We start from the raw sequence: 16,314 nt of genomic DNA, 5'->3' as shown, positions 1-16,314 counted from the left end.
CTATCCAAGATGGCCGTCTCGGTTCCGGCCCCGCCACTTGCCACTCACAACATGGCGGCCACGAACCGCCGTTCAGGGAACGCAGCGTGATACCGGAAGTGATGCTTCCACACATTTCCGCTTTCTTTCTGCGGGAGGAACAGTTGGCTGCTGGGTCGGGGGGCGCGGTGGATATTGACCTTTGCCCCAACCTCGTGTAGGTGGTGAACTAGTGGGCGGGAGGGCACCCCAATTTCCTCTTGGGGGCAGTCGAAGGTGGGAATTGGATAGCTAACCACCCCCTACTCATGGGGAGCGGAGGTTTTGAGATCTCCCCACCGTTGATTTGGGCCAAGTGAGATTCCCCTCCACTGGGCAGGATTGGGGAGACCCCCCCCCCCCGCCCCCAGTATGGGAAGCAAAGTGAGCCCTCATTGCCCGGAAGCGATGGAGGAATCCAGTTGGCTGGAGGGAGAGGTGCCTTCCTTCGGCTGGAAGTAGCCCTCTCCCACTGACCTGCCACCCCTTTCTTGCTGCAGCGCGAGGGCACAGCGCATCTCCCAGCAGCCTCCTTCCTCTGACAGAACCCGTTTCCGGCTTCCGAGGCTCCAGCGAGATGTTACTAGTGCTGCTGCTGCTGCCCATGTGTTGGGCCGTGGAGGTCAAGCGACCCCGGGGCGTCTCCCTCACCAGTGAGTCGGCCACTGGAGGTGGTCAGAGGTGGGGGTGGGGTGTGGGAGGCTCCTGGGAGAGGCACTTAACAGCCTTCGGTCTCAGTGTTCTGGTCTCTGGGCAGGAAAGGTGGCAATGCTCAACTGGTGGGTGGGGGGAGAGGAGCCATTGGGTGGAAAGGGCCTCTTCCTGCCCTGGGCTGAGCCCCTTGCCCCCCTCCCCAGACCATCACTTCTACGACGAGTCCAAGCCTTTCACTTGCCTGGATGGCTCTGCCAGTGTCCCTTTTGATCAGGTCAATGACGACTACTGTGACTGCAAAGATGGCTCAGATGAACCAGGTGAGCTCTTTCTTCATTCGTTCATTCATCATGCATTTATTGAGCAGCTGGTGGGTGCCAGGTCCTGTGCTGTGAGCAAAACAGACCCAGTCCTGTCCTCAGAGAGCTCGCTGTCGAGTGGGGGGAAGCGGGCACAGAAGCGAGTGGTCAGTGGTTTGGTGAGGAGAGCGGGAGGTGCTGTGGGAGCCCGGAGGGGGAGGGGGAGGGGGTTTGGCAGGGTCCTGTTCTGAGGGCCTCAGGGAGGAGAGGCAGGAGGGAGAACTGAAGAGTTTTGTTTCAGGCCCCGAGCGTGCAGCTGTCTTTCCTCCTCTTACTCGGGATCAGTTACTCTCACATTCCTTGTTCCTTCTGTGTATGCGGTGGGTGTGACACGCTGGATTCTGAGCACACTCCACAAACCCTCCCTCCCTTCGTCCCCCCAGGCACAGCTGCCTGTCCCAACGGCAGCTTCCACTGCACCAACACTGGCTACAAGCCCCTGTACATCTCCTCCAGATGGGTCAACGATGGAGTTTGTGGTGAATGAGATCTCCCTGGGGTTGGGAACAGCGTGCTGGGTGGAGGGAGGGAAGAGGCGCTGCCGGGTCCGATGGTGCCCACACCTCTTCCCTCAGACTGCTGCGACGGGACGGACGAATACAACAGCGGGATCGTCTGTGAGAACACCTGCAAGTACGTAGGTGACACCCCCCCATCCCCCCCCACCCCTCCAGACCTTGCCTTGCCCCACTGGGTGAATCAGGGTTCCCTCTCTTTTCTGTTTTTGTGTACTGAGTGCTCACCCCGTGCCAGGTGCCTTGGGAATGCTCCATCAGCAATTTCCTCTCTGGCCTGGAAGCAGGTGCAGTTTGCCTAAGAACAGATGAGGAAGCTCAAGGTTAGAAAGGAGAATGACTTCCTCAGGGTCACATAGCTAGGAGATAGCAGAGCCGAGACTCAAACCCAGGTCGGTCTAACTTGAGACTGCATGCTTTTAACTGCTGTGCTCTGCAGCAGGACCTGAAAACTGAAATGCCCACAGGTAGGTAATCTAAACAGCACAAGCAGGCTGAGTATAAGGCAGTAGGGAGTGGTGGGCTTGTGACATCTAAAGGCACAGCTGTCCTCCACTCCTGTGAGTTGAGGGCAGGTGGCAGGGCTGGATTTGTTTTTCAAAGAAGCTGAGAGTCCCAATACTTCTGTAAACTCTTTTGATGGAAGGTCTTTGAAACAGAGAGTGGATTAAGCGAACAGCTTACCGGCCAGATTGCCCTTAGTGTCTGGGGGGTCTGTGACTTCTGTGCTTTTCTCTCCTCCCTCTCTTGGGAGCCACCTCCCAGCCCCACATCCCAGCACCCCCCAGTCCCTCCCCTGACCCTGAGGGTGGACGAACCCTGCCCATTGTCCTTCCCCCCAAGGACAGGGATGAGGGACTCTGAGGCCAAGAGAGCCTGGGGAGGTGGGGAGAGGAGGGTTTGTTCTCCTGTCTTTGCCCACATAGAGGGTGTGAAGGCATGGGTGTTGAACCCTTTTGGAAGGAGCAGACCTGGTGGATGCTAAGTGCCCCCGACCCCATCGTGCCTATGTGTCCCCTCTCCCCAGAGAGAAGGGCCGTAAGGAGAGAGAGACTCTACAGCAGATGGCGGAGGTGACCCGCGAGGGGTTCCGCCTGAAAAAGATCCTAATTGAGGACTGGAAGAGGGCCCGAGAGGAGAAGCAGGTGAGGGGCCTGGTGGGGCTGACCCAGGACAACCTGGAGGTATAGGCTGAGGAGGCCGGCTGGCGTTGACGTCTGCTCCTGACTCGTGGTGTCCTGGGGCCAGTTACTGTCTCTCTGCGCCTTGATTCACTCGTTTGTCCACTTGGCGCTTAGTCGTCGCTTCAGCGGGTACCAAGTGGGTGGCAGCCAGTACAGGCATCGACCTGGGCCTTGGGTGCAGACTGAAGTGGGCTCAGAGGAGCTCTGCCGCCCCTAGGACAGGAGGGACACGTCTGCATCCCGGTCCCAGGGTTCTCTCATCTGTAAGTTAGGGTTAATGGCTATGTGACTTCCCAGTCTGGGGGAGGACTCGAGATGGGGGTCAGTCAGTCGCAGTCACGTTAGTTCAATAGGGTGGGTGCTGGGGGGGGCAGAAGAGGGTGTACCCCCAGGGGTGTGTCTCTCCCTCCCGTCTACCACCCTCTTGGCTGTTAGATGGGTCAGAGTCCTCAACACTCCTCCTGGGCTCTTGCCCGACCCACTGAGTAAGGGCTCCAGCTCTGTTTCTCTGCCCTGGGCAGCTTCCAGGTTTTTCTCTCCCACCCCCATGGCCTGGCTAGAGAGGTACCTCCCGAATTTATGGGGCAGTGAATTCAGAGCCAGTGTGACACCTCCCGAGTTCAGAGGATGCTGGGGAGCCACATGGTGAGGTTGGCTCCGGGTGATCTTTGCCCTCCTGGGCAGGTGGGAGGATCCTGGCAGCAGACCAGGCTGAGGTCTTGGGAGGAAAGTGATCCCGTGTGGGCTTGGGCTAAGACCCTACAGCTTGGGACCCCCATCCCTAGGCTGGAGTCCACCCAGCACACACATTCGTTTTTGAAATAGCCACAGAAGCCCAGGATGCACTGGGCTCATGCATCATGGCTAGAAGCAAACGTGGAACTAGATGTGGAACTGCCTCAAGAGTGCATCAACTAGTGGGAGGGACCCACAGACAAAGTGATAGCCAGGGCTGAGGGGAGAAGGGATGTTCGGGGCTGTAAGGCATAGAGAAGACTCTTGCCCGGTCCCTCTGTTCCCCGAACCCGTCTTGGGGGTAGGAAGTAGGGAAGACTTCCTGGAGGAGGAGGCTTCCATCTAAACTTAAATCTGTTGGGTAATTCAGAGTTAGCCAGGCAGAGTGTTCCAGACAGAAGGAAAGCATGTGTGAAGAACTGGAGGCAGAGAGTGGGGCTCTGAATGTTGTCAGGGCAGTTGGATCTTAGAGTTTAAGATGGCAGTGGGGTGGATGGGGCTAGAGAGGTGGGCAGGGGCCTGGTCATGCAGGGCCTCGGGGGCTACATTGACGTCTTTGGGTTTCTCTCCAGTGGGCTGCAGGGAACCATAGCAAGGGGGAGACCCAGAGAGGGGTGTGTACTTTGAAAAGATCCTGTGGCCACCCTGTGAAATAGAGTCAGGGAGATGGCCGTCTGTGAGTAAGAGGGTGGAACAGGAAGAGAGCTGGCCCCTGTCTTCTGCCTACCCAGAAAAAGCTCACTGAGCTGCAGGCTGGAAAGAAGTCACTGGAGGACCAGGTGGAGTTGCTGCGGACACTGAAGGAAGAAGCTGAGAAGCCAGAGAAGGAGGCCAAGGACCAGCACCGGAAGCTGTGGGAAGGTACATCACTACGTCCCAGGGTGGCCGTGACTTGGCCTTGGCTCCTGGCTGGGAAGAGTCTGGGCCCAGGAGCCTCTTGCTGGTTATCTCTCGTCTGTGGTTTTGCTGATTTTTTAAATCATGGCACTTTAGTTCCCTGCGTGCCTAGTTATCTTTGACTGTGTGTTGGTCGCTGTGTTTAAAAGTCATTAGTAGGAGTAACTTGCAGTCTAGGATGAGAGGTTCCTCTCCAGAGAGGAGGGGCTTTGCTTCCTGCCATCTCTGAGCACTACCATTCAGGGATCCCTTGAATCCAAATTCAAGGCTGGAGATTGTTCCGGCCTCACAGGCCGTGTGAGCCGAGGTCTAAGCATAGGCTGGGTAATTTCTGGCCCAGCTTATCCCTGAGGGGAGCCCCGTGGGGTCACAGTTATGCTGGGGGGGGGGGGCGGTTCACCTTGGACTTTGATTTTCATTTCTCTTCCCTCACAAGTTAGCAAAATGGACATCCACATTTGCCAGGATTGGCAACATCCCTTAGGGTGAAAGCGGCTTCCATATTCTCTTACCTTCTTGATTTTCTCTTGGTCCTGGAAACTCCTACTGTCTTGGTTGGTTTTAAGATGATTTTCTTAGGCTTTGTCCAGCATTTCGTTGCTGTTGGTAGATTGTGTTGCCATTATGGGAAATCTGAAGCCTTGGCATTTGTTCTCAGTCTGCTCTGTGCAGGGGCACATGGTGGAAGGAGGATAGAAGGGAGAGGGGGGACAGAAACCCATTCCAGGCTAGTTAAAAGACCAAGCATCGCTGGGAGCATTTGGAGGTGCGGCTCCAGCTGGTCACCGGGCTGGTGACCAGGAACCGGCAGTCTTCTCTCTGAGGCCATTCTGTGATCTCATCCATCTCTTTGAGCATCTGCTGCGTTCTCCCTTCCTTTCCTATCTCTGCTCTGATTTCTCGTAATCGGTAATTCAGTCATTGATTTAACAAGCATTTGCTGTGTACCTGTCATGGGCCAGGGGCACCCCAGGTGCCAGCAATACAGGATTGAACAAGACAGAGAAAGCCCTCTGACCACGGAGGGAGGGAGGGGGTGCCGGCAGAGGGAACAGGTGCAAAGGTTCCGAGGCAGCATCTTGTCTAGTTTTTAAGGAGCAGCGAGGAGGCCATGTGGGGGAGTGAGAGGAGACTCTCCCCTTTATTTACGTAACGTCAGCTGCTTTTGTGATACAGCTACAGAGCCGAGTGGTTGCCAACAGAGACCTCATGGGTTGCCAAACCTAAAATAGCTTAGCATCAGGCTCTTTACAGTAAAGTGTTCCGACCCCTGACAAAGACACTGATATTTTCTCCCACACTGATGATAGCTGGACCAGAGCACCCAGTGCTTGTTTCATAAGGATCATCGTGTCGCTCCTGCCTCCCTTCCCTATGAACTGCACCCACACGTAGCCCTGTTTCACAGATGAGGAAGCTGAGGCCTTGCCCAGCTAGGTTGATGCCCAAATCTCTCTGATTGCAGACCCTGTCCCTTAACTGGAGGCTTGAGTCATCTGCCTGTTACGCCTGGCTCAGGGCCCAGCATTGCCCTGGCCTCCTGATGGCCTCCCTCCATCAGGCCAAGCCATTCTTCTGCCCAGCAGTCTTCCCGGCTCCCCAGTGCCTCGGGTGGGACAGCGTTTGGGCCACCACTGCCTGGTTATGGTGCCCCCTGCCTCGAGGAGTCGAGCACTTTTCCCTGCACTGCACCCTGTGCACTCACCACATTGGTCTGATTGCCTTTCCCCTGAAACTGCTGCCCTTTATTGCTCCCAGGCCTCTGCTCTAGCCACTCCCACTGCAAATACAGAGGTGTCTAGTGGGCTCTAGGCCCCGTGCTCAGCAGCGACACATGAGGCCCCATCCTGCAGCCCTGCTCACCTTGAAATGGGAGCAGCAGATCAGTGAGTCTGTCCCACTGTGCCCCAAGCCCTCAGATGGCGCTGCCTCCACAGAGACTTTCCAGCTTCCTTCCTGAGATCAGCCCTTCTGATCACATGTGACAAAAACCCAACTTGAACCCACTTCATAAAAAGTGGAAGCTTTAGGCCCAGTGGGACCCTAGGCTCCCTGGATGGCAGGAGTCCTCCCTCCACCTCTGGGCTCTGCCTCCTCCTCTGTGGGCTTCCTTCCCAGGCAGGCTCTGCCCTCCTGTGCCAGCACAACCACAGGCAGCACTAGGTTTATTTCCTTCTGGCTCAGCAGCCCCAGCCAGTAGAGAATACCACTTTCCCACAAGTCCCAACACAAATTCCAGGGCAAGCTCCTATTGGCTTGTCCCAGGTCCCGTGGCTGCCCATGAACCGATCCCTGGAGCCAGGAGGTGCAGCACAGGTTCTGATTGGTCAGGCCTGAGTGTCGGGTGGGTAGTTGCCCACAGGGAAATGGAGGAGGGGTAGTGTAAGCAGGTGGGGTTGTTTGCTGGAAAGGTAAAGCTGAGGGTTGGAATTACCCTCCTTTGCTGGGGTCTTATTGCTTCTACTATTCTCTGCCGTCTTGGGTTTTGGAGTGAGTAGGTGGTGACCAAGTCAGACCTGTCAAGGGCCAGCACAACAGGGGGTCACCCAGCTTGGACTTTTAAGGGTGGTATGAGTTCCAAGGCCAGATCATTGGAGGTGGGGTGTGTGAGTGTGTGTGAGAGACGTGGGATGTGACTGGGGCCTTGAAAGAAGGCTGGGAGTTCCCTGCTCTATTTCTTCCTAGTTTCCATGTGATTTAAAATATCCCATCTGACTTCCATATTCTCTGTTAAAAAGATTTTTGGGGGTAACAATCCTGAAAGTAGTAAAGTAGAAAGGGAGAGTTTTCCTCCAGGTTAATCTCTACCAGGAGGCGTGAAACCTTCCAGACCTTTTTTTTTTTTTTTTTTTTTTTTTGTGGTATGAGAGCCTTTCACTGTTGTGGCCTCTCCCGTTGCGGAGCACAGGCTCCGGATGCGCAGGCTCAGCGGCCATGGCTCACGGGCCCAGCCGCTCCACGGCATGTGGGATCCTCCCGGACCAGGGCACGAACCCGTGTCCCCTGCATCGGCAGGCGGACTCTCAACCACTGCGCCACCAGGGAAGCCCTTTCCAGACCTTTCTTGTCCATCCCAGGCAGAGATGCAATTCTTCAGAGGGTAGTAACTCTGGGTGTCGACCCCAAAGCCACACTTCAAGTGCCCAGTGGCCACGTGTAGCTGGTGGCTGTCATTTTGGCCAGCAGATGTAGACCATGTCCATCTTTGTAGAAAGTTCTGTTGGACAGCACTGGTCTACATGGTGTATGGGTGTTGTGCTATGTCTATGTGTACCTCGTTTCCTTTTTTTTCACTCAGACCCTTCACTTTTTTTTTTATTGTGGTAAAATCCACAAAATGTACAACTTACCATTTCAGCCAATTTGAAGAGTACAGTTCAGTGGCATCAAGTACATGCACCATGTGCGCCCATCTCTGCTATCTAGTTCCAGAGCATTCTCGTCTCCCCAAAAGGGGAATTCCATGTCCATCAAGCAGTCCCTCCCCATCCCCCCGGCCCCCAGCCCCTGGCAACTACTCATCTGCTTTCTGTTTCTATGGGTTTGCCAGTTCTGGACGTTTCATATCAACAAAACCAGGCAGCGTGTGGCCTTTGTGACCGACTTCTTTCCCCGAACATCGTGTTGTCACGGGTCATCCACACTGTAGCCTTGTGTCTGGACCCTACTTCCTTTTAACAGTTGTGTCTATTCCGATGTATGACCCTGACAGGATTTATTTAATCCAGGTGCCATTTTTTTCTATCAGGTTCGCAGTGCTGGTTTTCATCATTTGTAAACGCCTGTTGTGTATTAGGGTGTTGGCCCTTTGTGACCGAAGTTGCCGGTGTTTTCTTATCATTCATCTTTGGTGCCAGGTTCCTGATGTTTTCTTGCTGGGCCATGTGTTAGAAAGTGAATTCAGGGACTTCCCTGGTGGTCCAGTGGTTAAAACTGTGCTTCCACTGTAGGGGGTCGTGGGTTCGATCCCTGGTTGGGGAACTAAGATCCCGCATGCCGCAGAGTGGCCAAAAAAAAAAAGAAAAGAAAAGAAAGTGAATTCACTCTTGTCTTCTCTCTGCTTCTGTTTCCACTGTTTTGCACCACGGCGAGCGTCCTTTTACACAAGGCTGGGCGTACTCATGCCCCGTTTCCCTTAGCCCGAGTTCTCAGCATGGAGTTGCCGACTCAGGTTCAGGGGTAACATGCCAGGGTTTGACCCAGATTCCCAGAGGGTGGTGGGGATGAGCACGGGCTCTGGAGGCAGACGGCCCGGCTTGGGCCCCCGGCTGTGCCCCTCGCCAACTGGGTGACCATGGGCGGGTCCCTTCATCCACCTGAGCCTCAGGCCCTCGTCTGTGAGGACGGTGTCGGCGGAGTCTGCTGGGGTCTCGTGGGGTCTCCTGGGACACAGGCCGCTTGTCCTGATGGAGAGGGCTGAGCTTCCTAATGGAGCTGCCCCCGTGGCTGCTTTCCTGAACCCCACCTGAGCCGGCTGGTGATGAGACAGACAGGCGGAGGAGGGACCATCAGAGCAGATATGGGGCTAAGGCTCTGTGTCCACTGGCCACTCCCAGTTCCCTTTTTCCGCGCAGGTGGCCTCTCCCCTCTCTCCTGGGCCCCCAGGACATCTCCCTTGCCTGGCTGCCCCCCAACCCCAGTCTCCGTCCCCTGACCTTTTTCCTGCTTGGCCTCTTCCCGCGGGGGCCTCCCGGACATGGCAAACCTAGTGCGTGGTCCCCCGCCTGCCTCTCACAGCCACCGATCGTTCAGACCATCTGCAGAGCCCTCAGGATCTCCCCCCAATCTGGTGCTTCCTGCCTCCTTGGCCCCCTTGCCCCTGCACCGGCCAGCCCTTGTCATCTCCTTGCTCCCACCCCCATAGCGGCCTGACTCAGGGCCCCAGCACCCAGTGGAGGGCCCCCCTGGGGCGTTGGGGAGGGCAGATTTTGGGGTGGCGGGAGCTGTAGACGGTGCAGAGGATGATGGGCTGGTCCCTCCACAGAGCAGCTGGCCGCCTCCAAGGCCCAGCGAGAGCAGGAGCTGGCGACCAGTGCCTTCCAGGAGCTGGACGATGACATGGACGGGGCGTGAGTGTGTGGCATTGCCTGCCCTGGGCTCCCTCCTCCCATCCCCGCCTTCAGAAACCAGCCAGAGCCCACCTCCTCGCCCTGGGGCCCCCAGGGCCCGAGCTGGCCCCAAGCCCTCTCTAAAGGAGCCTCTGCTTGCTCATGTATGAGGTGGGTTTAGAGCAACCCCGGAGGAGGAGATGAGGGAAACCACCCCTCAAGGAGCTGGGCCCGCGAGGGGACTAGGGATCCCATTACTTTTCACAAGCCTACTCTGTGGCCTGGGACACTTTGGTGAAAGTCAGAATCCCCCCTGCGCCCCTGAACTTGCTGGCTGATCCCAGGCAAAGGGCTCGGTGGAGGGTGGGCTGTCGGGAACGAGGAGGCTGGGCAGCCCCCTGGTGGGAGGCTTCGGAGGGACCAAGGGGGCAGAATGGGCAGGGGCAGTCCGCACCCTGGTTGGCGATGGTGCGGGTGGAGGGACAGAATGTGGTGCTGGGGCCGTTGTGGGTATTGGGGCTTGGCTGCGGGGAGGGCGCCAGGCCAAGGGCAGTTTCGATGTGCTGGGCTCTAAGGGTGGAAGGACGTGGAAGCTGGGTCTTGGGGGACACAGGGTTGTCCAGGTATCTCCTCCTCCCACCCCTGTGTCCTTCCCTCCCTTGAGCCCCTCAGGGTTGTGGAGCCTCAGGAGAGGGTAGGAGGGTGGGGACTGGGTGGCTGCTTCTCCTGGGGGGTGGGGGCCAGAGGGGTCCGAACCCCAGACTTCATCTTTTCTCAGCTTCCTGCTGCTCTCCCCTCCCTGCCCCAAGGTTCTGAAGCAAGTTCTCGGGGCGGGGGGGGGCCTGGCAGGGGGAGGCAGGCAGCTGGCCAGCAGCCAGTGGGCTCACCCCTCCATTGGCTTCTGCCTGTGCCCCTGCAGGGTCTCTGTGGCTGAGCTGCAGACCCACCCGGAGCTGGACACAGATGGGGACGGGGCATTATCAGAAGGGGAAGCCCAGGTACCCAACCGGCCCCTTCACTTGGGACTCCTGGAGGGGATTGCCCCAGGGGGACCTCAGGGCCAGGGGGCCCAAGACAGGCTGGCCGTGGGCTCCTCCCGTGGATGGTTCCCGGCTGGCCCCAGGCCAGGGCTGCTGGGGTGCCCACCGTGGCCGACGCGGCCAGGCCAGGGCCGCCACCCAGGGCCGCTTCTCCCTGCCCTTTGGGACCTGGTGGGGTCGCGCAGGTGCCCAGGGGTGTGTGATCTGGACGGAGCCAGGTTCCGCATACACGTGCCCCACCTGCTTCGCCTACCCCGCCAAGTGCACGTACCTGATTCACCTTCCTCACGGCTGGGCCTGTAGCTCTTTGTCTTTGCTGGTTTGGTCCCCCGTCCGTCGCTGTCCTGCTGGTCCCCACTGCGCCCCCCTGCCCCTCTGCCTCTGTCTCCGGGGACCTGGGCACCTCTGGTGCCCCTGCCTCTCAGTTTCCCTCCCTGGTCTCTCCAGTCCCCACCCGACACCTCTCTGGCCCCGCTCCTTTCCCACATGCCTGTGCTGCCCCCTTCTGGCTGCCGCGCCTCACCCAGCCTGGCCCCGGCCTGGCCACGGGAGGTCAGGGCGTGCTGTGCCTGGCACCACGGCCTGAGGGGCCCCCCACCCCCTCCGAGAGTGCCTGGGGTGCAGGGAGGCACATGGAGGTCCTGCTCCTGACACCACCCCAACATAACGCACACAGACCCTTCTCGGGGGAGACACGCAGACAGATGCCGCTTCCTTCTCTGACCGCATCTGGGCTGCCATCCGGGACAAGTACCGGTCCGAGGTCAGTGGGGGGAGGGAAAGGGATGTGGTCCTGCCCCCCCCCGCCCCGCCTCTCGATGCCTCACGAAGGAACGGCCTCCGTTTTCTGGCGCCGGGCCACCCTGGCCAGCTGGGCAACCCCACCCCCTCCACAGAGGCCTCCCCGCTCCCAGCTGACTGTCCCTCCCTCCCGCCAGGCTCCTGGGACGGGGTAGAGACGCGAGGCCTGGACCCAAGCCCTGGGGGTGGGAGGTGGAGTCCCGAGTCCACAGCACCGACTGCTCCGCACGTCTGCCAGGTGCTGCCCACCGACCCGCCGTCGCCTCCTGCACCCGCCTTGACGGAGCCCAGGGAGGAGCAGCCCCCGGTGCCCTCACAGCCCGCAGAGGAGGAGGACGAGGAAGAAGAGGAGACGGAGGAGGAGGAGGGCGGGGAGGAGGGGGAGGAGGAGGATTCCCAGGTGCCAGGGGAGCAGCCCAAGGTGTGTGTTCAGGGGAGAGGCGGGTGATGGGGGCGGGGGGGGGTCACTCGCTGACTCTGTCCCCCCCACCCCCCAGGAGACCCCACCCCCAGTCGTGCCCCCCCAGACAGCCAGCCCCACAGAGGAGGACAAAATGCCGCCCTACGATGAGCAGACACAGGCCTTCATCAATGGTGAGGGTGGAGCCTGGGAGGGGTGAGTGCCTCCTCATCGCCTGCACCTGCAGGGGCCCAAGAAAGAGGCCTTACCTGCTCCCAGAGGCGGGCTGAGGCTGGCCCCGAGCAAGCCCAGGGGACTTCGGGTGGCCTGGAGGGGGCTTCTGGGGCCTGGGGAGGGCTAGCACCGCCTCCACCGGCCCCAGGGGCCCTCCTGCCTCCTCACGGGCTGTTGCTTGTTTGTTTCACCTCTGGCAGGTGAGGAGCTGGCTGGGCCCCGGGAGCCCTGGCCCTGCTCCTGCGGGAGCTGAGAACCCAGGCAGTGGGGTGGGGTCTGCCCTGGGGCTGGCGAGGCCCACAGAATCTTCTTGGGCCCAGTCCTCGTCCAGAGCAGGCCCGGGGGCTGGGGGAAGCCGGCGTGGCTGCGGCATCCCCTTCCCTCTCTTCCCGGCTGGGAGTCGGGGCACCTCTGACCTCCTTCCCTACCCCCACCAGCTGCCCAGGAGGCCCGCAACAAGTTTGAAGAGGCCGAGCGGTCCCTGAAGGACGTGGAGGAGTCCATCAGGTATGGGTGCCTGTGTGGCCACGGTGCCGTCTGCACCAGCCCCACAGCTGCCTGCTGCTGGGCTCCCCAGGGGAGGTGGTGATGGGGAGTCGCCCGGGCGACCTCGGGCAAGGTGGCAGTGGCTCCTGCAGGGAGGGTCCCCAGGTGATGGGGAGCAGAGCCCAGCCCCCAAGAGGCCCTCCGCCACCGGAGCGGGCCTTCCTGTGCTGTCCTGAGTCGGGCTGCGGCGGCCCCAGCTGCCGCTTAAGCTCCCGGCCTCCCCTTTTAGGAACCTGGAGCAGGAGATTTCCTTTGATTTTGGTCCCAACGGCGAGTTTGCCTACCTGTACAGCCAGTGCTACGAGCTCACCACCAATGAGTGCGTCCCCCACGGACAGGCGGGGTGGGTGGGCTGGGAGGTCCTGGGCCTGAGCAAGGATGGGGGGAGTGAGGAGCGGGGCTTAGGAGCAGTCACTGGAGTTTGAGGTACTTGTGTGCCCCCTGCAGGGGGGGGATGTCATGTAGGTTGGGGCCCGGGTCTCCCCTACCCACGCACCCCATCCCGTGATAGGTACGTCTACCGGCTCTGCCCCTTCAAGCTCGTCTCGCAGAAACCCAAACTCGGTGGCTCCCCCACCAGCCTCGGGTGAGTGGGCTCAGGCTGGGCCCCCCTCTCAGTCCCTGGTCCCCCCGGCCGCCCGGCCGGCCTCGCTCAGCACCCCACTCTCCCGCAGCACCTGGGGCTCGTGGGCTGGCCCCGACCACGACAAGTTCAGCGCCATGAAGTATGAGCAGGGCACAGGCTGCTGGCAGGGTCCCAACCGCTCCACTACTGTGAGTGCCCGGTGGGTTGGGCCGGTACGGGGGACCCAGGCCCACCGAGCCTGCCTGAGCCCCGCCTGCCTGCCACCCGCCCCAGGTGCGCCTGCTGTGTGGGAAGGAGACAGTGGTGACTAGCACCACGGAGCCCAGCCGCTGCGAGTACCTCATGGAGCTGATGACACCGGCTGCCTGCCCAGAGCCACCACCGGAACCGCCTGCCTCAGGCAACCACGATGAGCTCTAGCCCTGCCCTGCCCCACCCGGCCTGGCCCAGAGGTGGGTGGGGAGGTGAGACCCCTACCGCCTCGGCTGGGGGATGCAGGGGGTGGTCTAGGTCGCACTGATGCTCCCCCCACCCATCTCCATCTGTGTCTCATTTGGTTTCTCTGCGGCCCCAGAACCTCAAGATGTGGAACCAGCCCCCAGCGGTGCTGCCCGCCTGCCCCTCAGTCTGTAGACCAAGGCTTGCCCCTCTGGGTCTCCTTGCCTTCCCCAGCGGGCAGGAACCGGGTGGGGCTCCATGCCCTGCTCTGGGGGCAGGCGGGGCAGAGCCACGGTCCCGGCCCCAGGTGCCTCTACAGGTGGAATAAAGGAGGCTGCCCTCCCTGGACCCCCGCCCTGGTGCCCCCCCCAACCCAACCCTGTCCCCCACCCAGGGCATCTGCCTCCCCTCCTGGCGCGGAAGAGTGACTTGACCTGTGACCTCCAAACAATAAACGTGATCTCCCCAACTCATCTGTCTGTCTTTGCTCGGGTGTGGAATCAGCCAGGGGTGCGAGAGGGCTAAGTGCAAGGGGAAGCAGCTCTGCAGATTCTGTGCGGGCCTCCTTCCCCATCAGGCTGGCACCACATTTGGGGGTCTCACCTGAGATGCCCCGTGGACAGCACAGCCTGGCGCCACTGGACAGACGGCCCCTGGGCCACTTCTGTCTGGGCTTCCACCTGGACTTGTCTCCCACCTGCTAATCACAAGAGTGCTGTGGGAAGGCCGAGAGGCTCCAGATGAGATTCAGGCCCAGAGAGGGACAGCAGCTTGCACTCAGCCACACAGCGGGGCTGTTGACACGTGTTCCAACACTCCCCGCACGCCGTTGTACACATATCTGAGGCCGTAAGATTCTGAACTTTTATTTTCTGGCATGAAAAGTACAAATAATTAAACAATTCCATGTAAAAGTCTGTTACCGCGGCCAGGCCTGTAATCCCGGTAATAAATAGTGTCTAAACTCAACGCAAAGTGTTCTTGTTGTTGGGTTTTGGGTTTGGTTTTTTTTTTTTTGTCTTTTTTTTTTTTTTAAACAGTTCTTTATCACCTCCAACATGGACTCTGTCTTGATTTGAAACCATCCAAATAAATAACAGGATGAAGGGAGGGCTGGAGGGGCTGAGCCCCTTCCCCATGGGCCCTGCCCCTGCCTCCCAGGGATGTGGAAGACCCCAGGCCCCCTCCCCTGGGGTGAGGGGCTGGCCTCCAGGAAGGGGGCCTGGCTGGCTGGGCTGAGTTCTGTGTTTTAGAAAAAGGAGTCCCCTCCCAGTCTTGGGGGTGGCAGGGGCTCAGGCCTCTGTGAGGGGGTATGGGGAGGTGCCCCCTCTCCAGAGCCCGGCCCCCCCCAGGGTGAGGGACAAACCCAGCCCTTATTGCTCACAGATGCCTCCGCCACGCTGCCCACGTGTGGACACGTGTCACCGCACGGAGTGCAGAGGGGAGAAAGCCCCAAGAAAACAGAGGGAGAGGGATGGACCCGCTGCGGGGCCTGCCCTGCTGGAGGGGAGCGGGGAGGTTGGGGAGGACTTAAAAACCACAAGAATAAATAGGTTTGTGTATCAAGAACAAGCTAGGGTTTCACCAGCTAAATAGGACTGAAAAAATTCTCAAGACGAGCAAAAATAATCCCATTAAGACCCCGGACGTCGCTGGCCGTGGGGACCGCCCTGCAGAGCACAGGTCCCCCAGGGCGCCGCTCGGCTACCATTACTGTTATTAATAATTATTATTACTTTAATGATTCCACTTCCCCTTTTATAAATAAATTAGGCATAACCACGTCTCGGCAAAACTTAAAGAAACAAAGAGAACATCGTGGTTCCTTTAAACTTGCAAACTGGATGAAGGAACAGAAATATACACAAATGTCCTTACAGGGCAACAAGGAGGATAAATAGTTAACATAGCAATAAGTTAAAACTACAAGAAGCTCAATTCGGCAAAAAAGTACAAGAAAGTTAACTGGTGCCAGTTTATGTCTGTTTTGTTTTTTTTTTTTTTCCTTTTTTTTTTTTTAAATCTCTTCTGTGTGTGTGGTTTTGTTTTGTTTTGTTTTCTCTTCCTTTTTTTTGTCGCTTTTTTCTCTTCTGTTTGTGTTTTTTTGTCGCTTTTTTGATTTTTTTTTTTTTTCTTTTTGTTCCTTGCAGCAGAAGCTCCACAGACGTTTAATAACAACACCGGGAGGGGTGGGGGAGAGAGAGCTGGGCAGTCAGATGGGGCCATGGCCAGACACCAAATGCAGGGACACCACAGAAAGGGCACTGAGGCTAAAATCGGGGTTTGCCATTCTCAGTTCTGACTGGGCCCTCTGCGGGGGTTGGGGGCTTCAAGGGCTCCCAGGGGGCTCCGGCTTTTGGCTTCTATTGGATTTTTGTTTGTTTGTTTTTTACAAAGAGTGAAAACTAGGGGGATGGAAAGTCCAGACAGAAGCCAAGGCCGGGGCTCGGGATAGGGGCTGCGTCCACTGCCCTCACTGATCTGGAAAGACGGAAAAACCCAACAAACTGAAAGGGGGTGACAAGTGGACGGAAAGGGAATGCGGGGCTGGGCCCCTGGGCCCATCCACCCTGGGCCTGGAGGGGAGTGTTGGGGCACTTGCTGCTGAGGAGGCTCTGGAGTGGAAAGGCTCAGGGCCTGGCCTCCCCCTCGGCCTCGTGGGCCAGGGCCTCGGCCCAGGGAGGCTCAGCCCCAGGGATGGGGGTCCTTTGGCCTCAAGCGTTGGGTGGGCTGCCTCCAGCCCACCATGATGCCAAAAGGACAACGAGGTATCGTGTGTCTGGATGCATGGACGCTGTGTGTTCACGCCTGTGTTCGTGGGCGGCAGGGACCACTGAGGAGCCAGGAGAGAGCTCTGCA

General features: G+C 58.8%; 1 protein-coding gene across 9 annotated transcripts; it reads left to right on the top strand.

Moving 5' to 3' along the window:
- Positions 1 to 36: 36 nt before the first annotated feature.
- PRKCSH (PRKCSH beta subunit of glucosidase II) lies at positions 37 to 15,268 on the top strand. Of its 9 annotated transcripts, none has more exons than XM_079917808.1 (18): positions 37 to 196; positions 519 to 671; positions 876 to 992; positions 1,415 to 1,510; positions 1,607 to 1,664; positions 2,574 to 2,691; positions 4,197 to 4,326; positions 9,347 to 9,431; positions 10,330 to 10,408; positions 11,127 to 11,213; positions 11,490 to 11,672; positions 11,749 to 11,845; positions 12,323 to 12,392; positions 12,661 to 12,750; positions 12,943 to 13,017; positions 13,106 to 13,205; positions 13,291 to 13,469; positions 13,850 to 15,265. In XM_079917808.1, the coding sequence occupies exons 2-17, from the start codon at positions 596 to 598 to the stop codon at positions 13,435 to 13,437; spliced, it is 1,608 nt and encodes a 535-aa protein (XP_079773934.1). In that variant the 5' UTR covers positions 37 to 196; positions 519 to 595; the 3' UTR covers positions 13,438 to 13,469; positions 13,850 to 15,265. The 9 variants fall into 9 exon arrangements, with proteins under 9 accessions (XP_079773934.1, XP_079773932.1, XP_079773933.1 ...); XM_079917806.1 differs by having other exon boundaries at positions 13,592 to 15,265; XM_079917807.1 differs by having other exon boundaries at positions 13,291 to 13,481; positions 13,592 to 15,265.
- The last annotated feature ends 1,046 nt before the right edge of the window (positions 15,269 to 16,314 follow it).

Source organism: Stenella coeruleoalba, assembly GCF_951394435.1.
Source record: "Stenella coeruleoalba genome assembly, chromosome: 3".
NCBI lineage: Eukaryota > Metazoa > Chordata > Mammalia > Artiodactyla > Delphinidae > Stenella > Stenella coeruleoalba.
This window is presented reverse-complemented; position numbering and strand designations above follow the sequence as displayed.